Source organism: Poecilia latipinna, unplaced genomic scaffold (genome assembly GCF_001443285.1).
Source record: "Poecilia latipinna isolate Pla-1442-1.1 unplaced genomic scaffold, P_latipinna-1.0 Scaffold4703, whole genome shotgun sequence".
NCBI lineage: Eukaryota > Metazoa > Chordata > Actinopteri > Cyprinodontiformes > Poeciliidae > Poecilia > Poecilia latipinna.
Genome location: NW_015117319.1, coordinates 6,098 through 19,700, shown reverse-complemented (window position 1 = coordinate 19,700; position 13,603 = coordinate 6,098). Strand labels below are relative to the sequence as shown.

General features: G+C 43.7%; 3 protein-coding genes across 4 annotated transcripts; 1 reads left to right on the top strand and 2 right to left on the bottom strand.

Moving 5' to 3' along the window:
• Positions 1 to 859: 859 nt before the first annotated feature.
• LOC106942940 (CB1 cannabinoid receptor-interacting protein 1-like) lies at positions 860 to 2,242 on the bottom strand. Its single transcript, XM_015026294.1, has 2 exons — positions 1,988 to 2,242; positions 860 to 1,035 (listed from the first exon to the last, which is right to left on the bottom strand). The coding sequence occupies exons 1-2, from the start codon at positions 2,164 to 2,166 to the stop codon at positions 879 to 881; spliced, it is 336 nt and encodes a 111-aa protein (XP_014881780.1). The 5' UTR covers positions 2,167 to 2,242; the 3' UTR covers positions 860 to 878.
• Positions 2,243 to 3,940: 1,698 nt separating this feature from the next.
• On the bottom strand, positions 3,941 to 7,756 carry fbxo48 (F-box protein 48). 2 transcript variants are annotated; one of them, XM_015026292.1, is made up of 3 exons: positions 7,624 to 7,756; positions 5,891 to 6,337; positions 3,941 to 4,269 (listed from the first exon to the last, which is right to left on the bottom strand). In XM_015026292.1, the coding sequence occupies exons 2-3, from the start codon at positions 6,188 to 6,190 to the stop codon at positions 4,108 to 4,110; spliced, it is 462 nt and encodes a 153-aa protein (XP_014881778.1). In that variant the 5' UTR covers positions 6,191 to 6,337; positions 7,624 to 7,756; the 3' UTR covers positions 3,941 to 4,107. The 2 variants fall into 2 exon arrangements, with proteins under 2 accessions (XP_014881778.1, XP_014881779.1); XM_015026293.1 differs by having other exon boundaries at positions 5,891 to 6,332.
• Positions 7,757 to 7,938: 182 nt separating this feature from the next.
• Positions 7,939 to 13,596, top strand: LOC106942938 (aprataxin and PNK-like factor). The gene is made up of 8 exons (XM_015026291.1): positions 7,939 to 8,433; positions 8,839 to 8,910; positions 9,389 to 9,552; positions 9,682 to 9,823; positions 10,356 to 10,470; positions 11,683 to 11,834; positions 12,698 to 12,864; positions 12,940 to 13,596. Exons 1-8 carry the CDS (start codon positions 8,341 to 8,343, stop codon positions 13,088 to 13,090), a joined length of 1,056 nt encoding a protein of 351 aa, XP_014881777.1. The 5' UTR covers positions 7,939 to 8,340; the 3' UTR covers positions 13,091 to 13,596.
• The last annotated feature ends 7 nt before the right edge of the window (positions 13,597 to 13,603 follow it).

The window sequence follows — 13,603 nt, the reverse complement described above, 5'->3', positions numbered from 1 at the left end:
GAGCCAGACTTTTTCCAAAGTTAATTAATTTAGATATTCTTCCTTAACACTCACCAGCTATGAACCTCACCGCCGTCACTGCCTTGAAGATATGTAAACACAAGGCTCTTCCCTCCTCACCCCCTCCTGTATCCATGCAGCTGTGGAGCTGAGCGTCCCAAGGACATTCCTAGATAAACAAGACCTTTATCGGACTTTGCCAGGGGCTCAGTAACCTGGTTTCGTGGCCCTGTGACATCACCGCCTTCACTCATGTCTCTGTTTTGCCCCTTTGTTTTGTCTGAAAGTTGCCATTTGCGCTAATGTGTCCTTTCCTCTTTTCCTTTGGTTTGTTATTTTGGTTGTATTTCCTTTTAACTCATGTAAAGAACTTTGTTGCTGAAAATCTGCGATATAAATAAAATTACCTTACCTACCAATTTTTAGATGAACATTCATTGCATTTTTCTTAGACGCCTGTAAAAATCATTTCTATTCTCATGGCTTTTTTGTTCTCTGGGAAATTATTTTTGATGATAAATACAGAAACAAGCATAAAAATCAAAACATCAACAACAATGATAGTAATATTAATAATAAAATAATATTCAGTGCAAAATAGCCTACAAATTCTTTGATGAGGGGCAGTGGATAAAGGGTGGGGGGGCGCTGGCCCGAAAAGGGTTGAGAAGCAGCAGAACGAGCAGAAGCCCAGAGTTTACGGAGAGAAAATCATTATTATTTTACATTATAATAAAAATATTGCTACGGGAGGCAGAGCATGAAATGCGGTAGTTTCATGGCCAAATCAGGTCTGATGTAAACGGACCCCTGGGGATAAATCAAGGCTCTGGTTCCTCTGAGGTTAAAGGTCAGCAGCTCTCAGTGCCTCCTTGGGGTCATGACCTCACCTCTATGCTGACTTGGATGGGCTGGCGGTCTCCGCTCTTGGTGTGTGGGACGCCCTCGGTGTCGTAGCGCCCGTGGTAAACCACCGACTCCTCGTCTCTGGACTGCTGCTCCAGAGGGAACACGATTCCTCCGATGTTCATGTTGCTGCAAGGAAGAGGAGGAAGAGGAAGGGCTCGTCACGTGACCTCAGGGGTCGGACTCACGGTCCGGCCTGGACTGGGGGCCCGGGGGGCCGTGGCCCCACCTGGAAATATGCCCCCCTCCTCCCATACAAAGACTGTCTTGACAATCAAGACAAAAACCTAATCAATAAATAAATTCAGAAATAATTACATACATATAACTCCTATTTTTCTTCCTTGTGTTCTTCCTCCCTTTCTTAGTTGTAACATCTTAAATAAGTTTTTTTTTAGTTTTCACACCCTAAGAAATTATTTATCATTTCTTTTTTTCTGAAGTTACACCAAGAAATAAAGAAGAAAAAATAAATTATACCTTTTTTCTTTACTTTTTGTGTCACTCAAAGAAAAAAAAAGATATTTATATATAATTTCTTTTTCTTTTGTGATGTTATACTGAAGAGATAGAAAGAAATAAAAAGGGAAATTATCTAGAATTTTCTTTTTTAGTTATAACGCCATCATAAAAAATAAAGAAGAAAAAAGAGAATTATTGAAATGGATGCTTTTGTGCCTGGCTGCGGCTCCTGGTGGATATTCTCTGGGGCCGCCCCTGCTGTGACGCAGCATTATGACGACAAACATTTCTCCTCATTTCATTAAACTGAGAATGTCTGTTGCTGTAAGGAGTCACGTGTCTCCAGGTGTGATCCACATGTAAGCCTGAATCACATACTGTCTAATTATTACCAATAATCGGAATATTGGCTGATTTCTCTGAAGGAGCTTCAACCAACTGCGAACCGCAAACATCCAACCTGATCCCGCATCATTTATTCAGCGGGTGTCGGATGCTGCGGCCTGCAGGAGGAAGAGGAGGAAGAGGAGGCTGCAGACCCAGCGGGTCTCTCCTCTCTTCTTCTCTTCTGATGACCTCTGACCTCCCACCCCCGCCGCGCAGCGCGCAGGAATCTTACGTGGCCTCCAGGGCTCCGGGCTTCACCGCCACCTCGACCCGGTACTTGGATCCCGTCAGCAGCTTGATGGTCCGGCTCTGGCCGAAGCGGGTTCCGTCCACCTTGAAGAAGACGGGTCCGTCGTTCGGCTGGATCCGGAGCGCGACCTGGATGGTGATGATCGGCGGGACGTCGTCCATGTTCCCGGGATGCGGCTCCGGCTGCTGGAGGAGAGGATGCTGAGAGGGACCAGCGGCTTCCGGTCGCACCTTTCACAATAAGAGCAGAGCCAGCTCTGGCTCAACGCTGATGAGCTTTTTAGTTTAAGGTTGTTTATTTTTTAGGATTCCGTCTTTTTTCATTTGATCATATTTGGAGCTTCATGTCGTTTTAGTTATTTAAGCCCATAAAGTGACATGTTGAATAATTTCAGGTTTTAAATGTTTGGATCAAGTTTTCATCATAACTCAGATTATTTCTCTTCTTGTGTTTTTTAATTTCCTTTAAACTTAATTTACGGTGATCGATTATCAGTGTTCTATATTTCATATTGTCTCCACAATGACGCAGTTGGTGGAGCTGTTGCCTTGCAGCAAGAAGGTCTGCATGTTCTCCCTGTGCATGGTGGGTTCTCTCTCTGGGTACTCCGGCTTCCTCAGGCTTCCTCAGGTTAACTGGTCTCTCTGTAAGTGTGTGTGCATGGCTGTCTGTCTCTGTGTTGCTGTGTGACAGACTGCTGACCTGTCCAGGTGACCCGCCTCTGGAGAGGCAGCAGCAGCTTCTAACCCACTAAGGACAAGGGTGTATAGAAAATGGATGGATAGATATAATTCATATCAAAATGTTCAGCCTCCTCTTTGACTTGTGGTCATTTCAACTATTATAAATTTTATTGAAATTCATCCAAATTCTGAAACGTTTTGCTCTCTGGCAGTTCAGCCTAAAAACCATCAAACTTTTAAACAAATCAGTCGTTCAGCTGTTATCAAATGACAGATTTTTGATACGTCTTCTGTTTTTAAATCATGATTGAAGTTTTATGCAGATTTTTTCAGGTTTTCAGTTTTACAGTGTAATCCAGAGGCTGAATGTTCACTCACGCTTTTTCAAACTTCACATTTTCACAAACAAAATTCTCCTGTTGAAACAGTTTATACATGAAAACGTCTGTCTGCTTCGAGGGAACATGAGCGTCGTTCTGTATGATTTATGTTTCATCATGAAGTGGGGAATCGCTCCGACAGGTGGAGGCGTGGGCCCAGCCAGGTTTTCAGTTTAACGAGTCCCGACTCTCAGCTCAGGATGTTTTATACCAGTTTCAGTTTTAAATGAGGAGTCTGTTAGAGGTGATGCGCTTCATGCTGAGGATCAGTTTCATCCCTCCAGAACCTTCTGGTCGGTTCATTCAGCAGAATTTAAACCATTTAGTTACAAGTTTACATTTAATTCATTTTACTATATGAAAGTGAGACCGCTACGATCAACAGCAGCATTAATAAATGTGTTTCATGCAGCTTTCTCTGTAGATAAATGATGATTGCTGCATGATGATTGGCTGTTACATTCAGGAACCAATCAGCAGGATCAGACATGATGCTGCCATGTCCAGACCGGCCGCCAGGGGGCGTCCCGAGGCGCCGGTGTTCTGACCATCTGTCATACCTCGTAAATCCAGCAAACCTTGTGGTAATGCGCTAATCGATGTTACGTTTCTTATAAATCAGCTTAATTAAATAAAATTTACCATAAACTTATGAGAAATAAAACGCACAAAATGAAACTTATACAGATATGACGGATTTAGAGTAAGCAGCATGTGACGTAACGTCGATGTGAGCTTTACCATAAGGTATGCTGGATTTACGGGTATGACAGATAGTCAGAACACTGTGACCCGGATCAGCTGGTTCTGCTTTCTGATGGCCCACTGACATCACTCACATCTCAGACAGGAAACAGGAAGTGGACCGTAAACAGAACTTCCAGATCACATATATTTACACCAAATTCATCCACCATGATCAGATTTCTTTAAAAAACATTAAATATATATACAGTATTTGTGTTGCATTAAAATGAACTCAGAGAAAAAAAACATGTTAGGGTCAAAATCAGGGAGAAGTGCTTCATCCTCCTCTTCATCATCTGTCGAGCTCCGCCTGCAGGATCTCCCCCCAGGTCTCTGCGTCCAGCGGCGCCATTTTGCTGCCCAGCAGCTCGTCCGCAGAGCGCACCCCGCTGTAGCGGCCGGCTAGCCAGGCCGCCTTCACCCGGCTGCGGCTGTAGTTCCTCAGAAGGGTCACCTGGTGGGGAAGGAAGCACGTCAGCTTCCTGTCTGCAGACTGGCCGCCGTTAAAACCATAGACATAATATAAGAGACATAATATATTATGTCTATGGTTAAAACAACCAGAGAGAAAAGGAAACAGGAAGAAGGAGGACAGGAAGCAGCAGAGCCTCGATCTGCAGCCACAATCAAACAGGTAGAGGCTCAGAGACGAAAACATGAGGCTCCATCAGGTTTAAACATCAAAATGGAGCTTTCTGTTCCACTGAAAACGTTTCCATCTGATGAAAAACATCCAGAAAGCAGCTGGAGGTCAAAACTTTACTGTAAATTTGACTTTTCCTTCATGTTTTACTAGTTACTCACTGCAGTGAGCTGTGCTAGCTAGAGCTAGCTGCACTAAGCCTAAAGCGCTGATCATAAACATTAGTTCCACTAACACTAAAGCGGTGCGCCAACATGGTATTTAGGGCTGCCACCCGTCCCGTAAAATACGGAACCGTCCCGTATTGAACCGATTTGTTCCGTATTTCTATAAATGTCCGATAGACTCGCCTATCACACACATATCAACACTAATTATAACAATAATGACCAAAATAAAACACAGGAAATATTAAAGTCAGCTAAATTGCCGTGGTGTGAGCTAAAGGGACCCTGAACGCTACGGACCGACGCTGTTGCCTAGAGACGGACACTACGCAGCCGCGGTGGGCTGCTATCAACTCGGGTCTTTTCAAAACGTCCTCCACCGTCCTTAGAACCAAAACCTCTCGTAAAGATGCAGACTTGAGAGGGAAGACTCAAATCCCAGGCTGAACATGTTAGTGAGGATGAATAAAGACAAATTTTAAAAAATGTGTCCATCTGGCTCAGTGTGATACCAGCAAAATGGATCAGGAGAGGAACTGCAGACCCGTTAGAGCCTAAAGAACCAGAAATCAGCATCTCTTCATCCCTCAATCATCTCCTGAGGCTGAAATGGTGCAGAACATTTTGCTATGATTAAGTTTCTTATTGTGCTTTTAGTCGACTGTTATGGTTTGATTATTTGCTTATTTAATGTATAATAATATCAGCCAAAATAATACTAATGGTCGTTTCAAAAACAAACCATACAAATAGATTAACAGTAAAGGCATAAAATTTCCCAAGTAAATTAGTGGTTTAGAGTTTATCCAGAAAAGTTTAATTGGGGGAAGTGCTAAATATTTTGCAAAAATGCTAAACGCAAAAGTAGCGCCACTACTAGCAAATTAGCAGATTAGCAGAAGTGACTATGGTCGGGGAAATTAGCAGCAACACTCAGTAATGACTTTGATTGGACTCAGTTCAAACCAGATATTTCATTACTGACCCCAAAACAATGAAAACAATTCAGATTAACTGATTAGTTTATGTGCAAATCCATCTATATTGTGACACTTTATTTAAGCTTTTTTAAACATGTGCAACTTCTGAATTTAGGTAATGCTTTCAAAAGATGTAAACGAATATCCACACACAAAGTGTAAAGAAAACAAAAAGCCAAACAAAGAGTAGACCTGGTGCAGAAGTGGCTCTGATCGGGTTCATCTCCAAACCCAACGACGCGTGTCGTCAGCAGGGCTCTGTGCCCAGGGCAGCAGCAAACTCACCTTCCAGGAGAGGCCATCGCTGCGGTCGCTGTCCACCTCCCGGCGACAGACGGCCCGGACCAGCATGCACTGCTGCCTCCACAGCTGCTCGCTGTCATCGATGATGGAGCGCCACAGTTTGCACGTCCTGGAGGCTCTGCACAGGCTTTCTGCATCCAGCTCTCTGAAGATCCTCACGCTCATCTCCATGGGAAGAGTCTCTGCGAAGTTCTGAGAGCCGCAAGCTTCCAGGGACGTCAGGCCGGCTTGTCGCTCACAGAGCAGAAACACTGGCGAGGGCCCCGCAGACTCATGCTGCATAATACTGCAACAGGGTGGACCACCGGAGACACACACCCAGTTACACACCTGGAGGGAGCTGCAGTCCTGGAGCAGAACCAGAACCAATGCTGAGGTCCGGAGAAGCGAGGAGAGAGAGGGATCTTCCTCCAAAGACAGGGAGCTTCCCTTGGAAGTAAAGATGGTTTATTTTCAGTAAAATAATCTGACATCTGACAGGAAACTACCTGAACATAACCCAGAAATTACAAAGAAGGAAACACAAATATTCATTTAAAGCTGTCAACAAATCTAAAAACAAGCAATTGTAAGTGTAACAAGTTTAGAAAATGTGCTTTTATTTTTTTATTATAATGTTTGAAATTTCACCAAATCCTGATTAACACTGAAGAATCCTATTTTTTCTTTGTTATATTTTAAGAATTGTATTATTTTATTTATTTTGGTAAACACTAGTACCTGTACTGTCACTTTAAGAGAGTGTCTTATGACATCAGGACTGTACTACCCTCAGTTGGCTAAGCTGCCTGAGAAAAGGTAGGAAAGTTTCTTTGCTTTTGGTTAAGCTTGCGATTTATGAAATATGTAAAATAATTGTAAGTACATGCAGCTGTGAATAGTTATTTGTTTTAATACATACAGTGGAGTATTATTTTTGACAAGTTCAGAACATTTTTCGTAAATGTTAGAGCAGATATTATTAGTTAGTCACAGGGTTTCTCCATGTGCTTATCTGCCATTTCTATTTGTGCAGGGCTCTGCCAGCAACCTGCATTAAAGATCAACCAGCAACTCCAGTGGTTTGAATCCCTTCTTCATCTGAACACAACGCAGAACACATCAAGGTTAACCGACTGTATAAGACTAGGTTACCAGTAAAGAAAACTAATAGTATACACTGGCTACATAAGGAACCTCAAAGGTATTTCAGACTGAACATCTACAGTTTCACTATGATCTTAAGATTTCTTTTAAAACCTAGTGTGCCCATGATAAACAAATAAGTCAATATAAATATAAATAAACAAGTCAATACAAACAGATAAACTTGAAAAGGATAAAACTGGGGGTTGGAGGTTACAGTGAGCCCAGGGCCCCTCCGGACTTCAGATCGGCCCTGCAGGGAGTTTAATCCCCCAGGAAGGATTGTCCCTGTCCTTTCTTTTCTCTTTGGACCAAAAAGTCCCTGCAGACTATTAGGACCAGATCGTTTTTGTCATCGGTCGGTTTGTGAAAACACAGAAGACTTTGTTGTCCATCATTGATAGAAAATTTTAAATTTTTCGGCCACATTTCCTCTATTCCCCGCAGAGCAGAAGCAGTTCCTCGGAAACTGTTCCAGGCTCTAAATCCCACATAAACTGCGACAATAATTATTAAACTTTCTATCAGAGTTCATAAAAACATGTCGACCATTTACTTTTTTTTTTTTTTTAAAGAAGTGACTATTTTACCTGCACTACAGGAAGGCTTCGCAGCAGAGCTCTTTAAATGTCCCAACGGCTGTTTACGATGAGATATGACGTCAACACGTCAGGAAGGTTTGGCGCATGCGTAAAAAGCACACCCGACCGTTATTTATTTTAAATTTCTTTTCTTTTTTAAAATAAATTATTAAAAGCGACTTTTACATAAGATTTAGATGCTTTATTAATCAAAAAATATATATTTTTGAAAATATTTTTTACTTTCATTTACCAATTTATATTTGGTAAATGTTTTTTTTTATTTTTTATTACTGTATTTTCAGTAATACAAGCAGCCCACCCATTAAAATTATAAACGCAGTAAAGTGAAAGCAGATATGCAGAATTAACCTGTATTATCCATTGTGATGTAAAATGCTTTGAAATGTTTATTATATGGGAATATTTTGTAGTTAACCAGAAAGATGTTAAAAGTCGATGTTTTCAGAGTAGTTTGGTTGTTCTCTCTACTGCGCATGCTCTCTTGGATCCCGGAAGTTTCGAATCTGAAAGTTGTCCCGTGGAGCTAAATTGTTTTCATTTTTTATTTTTCCAACTGTTTATTCTTATTCTTAGTTTCTTATTTAAACTCATTTCTTCCGATAAGTCCTCCAGAATCTGACTTTAAAACCTTCCGCTGTCTTCCGGCTGAGAGAGCAGGCAGCCGGGGACCGCCGCTCTCTGTCCCGCCAGGAGCAGAGCCTCATGTCCGGCTTCGGCTTGGTCCCGGTGGATGGCGGGGATCTGGTCCAGCTGCCGCCGGGTGAGACGGTGCTGGGCCGGGGTCCCTTCCTCGGGGTGAGTCCTTCTGGGGGTTTCAAATGATTTTATCATATTTCCGCACTTGTCAGTTTATCTGAAGAGGTTCAAAGGTCAGAATACTGAGAGGCAGCTTCGTATTGGACAACCAGACAAGGGGGACATCCTGTTTCTGGATACATTTGCTATGTTTTATATAACATGGTTCTGGTACAGTATGATGTATACTATACACTCGGAGACTGCTGTGTGTTTTCCAGTTACTGCTCTCACACGGTGGGACGTCGCCTCTGCTGGAGGAAATATTTTTAAAGTTTAAAGGGAGATCAAACTCGTTCTTTCTGCAGGTTTCTGTAGTCGGTCTGTTTCTGTCTGTATAGAGAAAACTTGAGATAGAAATCTTTGGAGCTCGCTTGAGATGGACTATTCCTGTTTCGGCACCAGATCAGTGACACCAGAGTTTCCCGACGCCACTGTCTGCTGGAGAACCTGGATGGACAGCTGCGACTCAAACCGGTGCGTTCAGGAACAGCTGAACTTCCTCACTTATTACTTATATCATCAGAGTTCAAATATTACTGTAAAAACTGAACTGATACAAGCATAAAAATTAGCAATTCCCATGGCCATTTTTCAAGATGGCTGCTGTTTTTGTCATCAGCTAGAAGGAGATGAAGATGAGAGACACAGTTGTCCTAATAGTTAGCGTTAGCGGTTTAGTGTTAGCTTCCCCTAATTTCTTATTTGTTTAGCTTCTGATAATTTTTTAGGGTTTGGTGATATTTGATTGTATTCCATTATCTGCTGAAGGGTTCCCCTTAAACTTCCTCATTTCTTCATGTTTTTCTCGAAAGCAGCAGAATTTCTCTCAGAAATTCAGAAAAGCATTTTTTTTCTAGTTTTATGTCAGTTTGATGTCGTTTAGCTCTACGCATCGTACTCAGCAGTGGGCGCTATGGCACAGAGAAACTCATACATCACTTCCTCCCAGCAGACCCACATCAACCCGTGTTTCCTCCTGTTGTCCCCGAACGATGACCCCCGACCCCTGGAGAGAGGCTCCTGGCACCGGCTTCACCTCGGAGATCAGTTCTCTCTGCTGCCAGGTCGCTTCATCTACAGGGTGGCAGCCGCCGGTGCAGAGCGGAGCGCGCCCAGGTACCCGCCTCCCAGGCGTTGTCATGGCGATGACGGGCGTCTCTCATTACCAGGATGAGGTTAATTACGGAGCGGTGCTTTGTTCTCATGTCCCGCTGAAGCACTAACTGCGTCTCCGTCTCTCTGCAGAAACAGTCAGAACTTTGAAGACGAAGAAGGAGCTCTTCCTCTTCCTGCTGGGTCCGATGCGGCGGCTCCTCCGGTGGTCAGACTGGGTCAGGAACAGACTTCCTGTGCAGACAGGAACCGGCACAGCAGTGATTTCAGGCAGGTCTGTGTCCTCAGAGGAGACAGACCTCCATGGTCTGCAGGCGGCCATGTTCAGAATGAGGTTCCAGACACTCAGAAACGTCCAGATTAATTTCACATATTTACAAAAATACATTCAAAATCATAAATCTGCAAGTAAAAAATTATATACTCAGTGATTAAAGGCCTAACTTTCTGCCTGGCGTTGAGTCAGACAAGAAGCAGCCAGAAGTCTGATCAGGATCCAGGTGGGAATGGCGGCTCCTGCTTCCACTTCCTCTCCAGATCCGTCTGCTGCATTCCCTCCTCCATCCAAACACAAATCTGAATTTATAATCTCTGAAAACTTCTCACTTATTTCTGACACTTTTGGACTTTAAAAATTAGAATTTCTTAGTTTAAGTTTAATAAAATTCTGCTTTTAATCATGGAAAATTAGCATTTTATCTTGAAAAATCACAGTATTTTTCAATAATATGTGGAATTAATGAGACATTTCTGTGTTTGGTTGATCTCTGTGTGGAACTCAACAGGAAGTTGCTTTTCTCTGACAGGAAGTCTTGACTCGACGTCTGGACGGCGTTCAGAGCGACGAGGCTCCGCCCCCTCCCAGGAGGCGGGTCTTACCTGCCTGGATGATGGCGGCTGTTGCGGCTCCAGCCTCCAAAGGTAACGCGGCAACTATCGTCATGGCAACGTCTTTTGGAGTTACAGCCAGGGCCTGATCGAATGATCAGGTTTCCTCCAAATATTGATTTACATTTAAGGTAATTTATATAGCACATTTTCAGCAACAAGGCAATACAAAGCGATTTACAGGAATGGAAAGGAAATACAAACAAAATAACAAACCAAAGGAAAGAACCAAAGAAGAAAAAGCTAATAATGTTGATCCAAAGTAAATAAACTAGATGCTCCTGTTCAGGGTTGGTAGATGAGCATCAGTAAGTATCCTCTGGACTATTTCCTTTTCCGGGTTGGAAGAATAGGAGTCTAAAAAGTAGTTGCTGAGGTAGTTTTTATGGATTCCACGTTCTAATCCCTGTTCTGGGATGCTAGATAAGTGTAAGTAAGTAAGTATCATCTGGACTTTCTAAGTGTGGTCTAAATTAGTAAAAATACTGAGCAATATGTTTACATATCTTCAAGAAGATTAGAAATATGCAGCCCTTCCAAGGCCACACGGGGAAAGCCAATTCAGAAGCAGAATGTCTTAGGTCGGGAAGACCATAAATTTCAATCTTCCCTAATGTCTCTCCGAAAGTCTGTAGTTTGGTCATGAGCCGAAACTAGCGACTTCTCCAAGATCAATTCCAACTCGTTAGTGAGTTTTAGAGTCCTCAGCTGAGCTGCGAGTCTCGGCAAGAATCGCATCCAACTTGTGTCTCTGTTCACTAGTTCGGCCAAGTCCATCACAAATTTGCCGATGAGCCAAGAATCCAAATAAATCCAGGCTGTATCCCTCTGGGTACGACCCTGCAGGACAGGAGGGCTCTCCTCTGCCCAGTTAGCTTGTCTGGGCAGAGGAGAGCCCAGACAAAGTCTCTCAATGAAATTTGATCAATTGCATCGAGAGACCGGTTGGCCAGATCCATAATTTCTAGATTTGGATGATGTGCAAAGAAAGGCTCAAAAAATGTAGAAAAAGAGAAAAAGGCAGGACAAAAACAGAGCAAGCAGGGCAGGAATGGGCTTCACAGAGAGCAAGAGAGAGAGAGCACTCATTCTCTACAGTAAAGTTTCACATTTAGTTGATCAGACTATCACTTAATGAGAATATAAATTATTCATAATTAAAATATTAAACATATTAGCTGCTTGTTTTCACATATTTAGTGGTTTTCTGCAGGCCAGACACTCACTGGCTGTTTGTTCATCCAGGCGTGAAGAGAAGTAAACCTGCTGCCACTCAGGCCCCGCCCACTCTATCCTCCCCACCTGAGGGGGCGGAGCTGTGCGAGGAAGAGGCAGAGAGGCCGAGGAAGAAGAGTCGGGCGATGAGCAGCGAGGAAGAAATCCTCCCAACACAAACAGTCAGTATAGCTGCTGATGAAAACTTCAGAAAATATCTGAAAATTTCCACAATACTAAGGAATTCTATTTGTTGTAAAAGTTGTTTGATGATCTAAAAACATTTAAATGTTAAAAGGAAAACGATTTTCCAGAAAATGAGCGAAACAATGATCCTGAAACCATGAAGCTTCAGGTCCGAATGGAGGAGAAAACGGCTCCGACTTTTCCAGACCGACTTCACACATCTGAGAAACTCCACAATATTCTCTGAACCCAAGTCGTACATTTGCAATAAAAAAAATTATTATATTCTGAAATTAAAGGATTACAATCTAATTCTGAAAACATTATAATGCCAGAAATTTCTAACAATAATTTCCAGAAGGACTGAAGTGGTAAATTAAGTTCAGTTCTGCTAAAAATGTGATATATTTCTGGATCAGCCCAACAGCCGGTCCTTCAGAAGCAGGCTGCGCGCGCACAGACTTGGCAGAGCCGGTTCAGGTTCGCTCCACGGATGAAGCCATCGCTTCAAACAGCCAGATAACGTCTGTAACACTTCCTGTTTCTAGACCAATCAGAATGAGAGAATGTATTGGGGCAGCCAATCAGAGGTGAATGTTTTCAAAATGGCCGGTTGGAGAAGACGCAGGTCGGCCAAAATGTCCCGACTTTTCTGTTGGACATTAAAATCAGTCGGTGAGTCAGAATGATTTTCACAAACTGGTTTCTTCTGGTTTCTTCAGCTTCTGTAATATTGGGATTATTGAGATTATGAGATTAATTATCACCAAAAAGGAGCCAGAGAGGGACGAGTGTCTGGGACATGAGGGACACGGCTGTCTTTCCCTCTGAGACTGAAGTGGCCATGCTCTGATTTCAGGATGACCTCTGGGATGAGTCGACCTCCAGAGGTCAGATTGGACCCAGCAGGTCAGAGGTCAGCTCTGCACCATCACAGAGCGCAGCAGCTGAGAAATCGCAGCAGGAGGAGAAGAAGACCCGGCCTGGAGTCAGAACCGCTTGTCCCTACGGGAAGGACTGCTACAGGTAGCGCCCCCTGCTGGGAGGCGGGGAATCAGCTGGAGACCAGCCGGCTCTCAAAACTGCCGTTTGCTTCTGCAGGAAGAACCCGCTTCACTTCCAGGAGAGCAGTCACCCTGGAGACGCCGACTACGAGGAGGAGGACGACGAGCGACCGGAGTGTCCGTACGGCGCCGCCTGCTACAGGTCAGACGGGTCCAGATCAAAGTCTGACCGAGCCAGAGAAAGCTAAGCCCCGCCCACAGGCGCAATGAGGAAGACTCCCCAAAGTGGGCGGAGCCAGGAGACACTGAGGGGCGTGGCCACATGTAGTGTGGGGTGGGGGAGTTCGTTGGGGCATTTGGTAAAAACACCTGACTGAGATTTTCATCAACGATCAGAACCGATTCTGTCGTTTGTCCCACAACTCCATCTACACCACCGCTACGGACGCGATAAACTACGGACCCGATAAACTACGGACCCGATAAACTACGGACGCGATAAACTACGGACGCGATAAACTACGGACCCGATAAACTACGGACCCGATAAACTACGGACCCGATAAACTACGGACCCGATTAACTCCGGACCCGATAAACTACGGACGCGATAAACTACGGACCCGATAAACTACGGACCCGATTAACTACGGACCCGATTAACTACGGACCCGATAAACTACGGACCCGATAAACTACGGACGCGATAAACTACGGACGCGATAAACTACGGACCCGATAAACTACGGACGCGATAAACT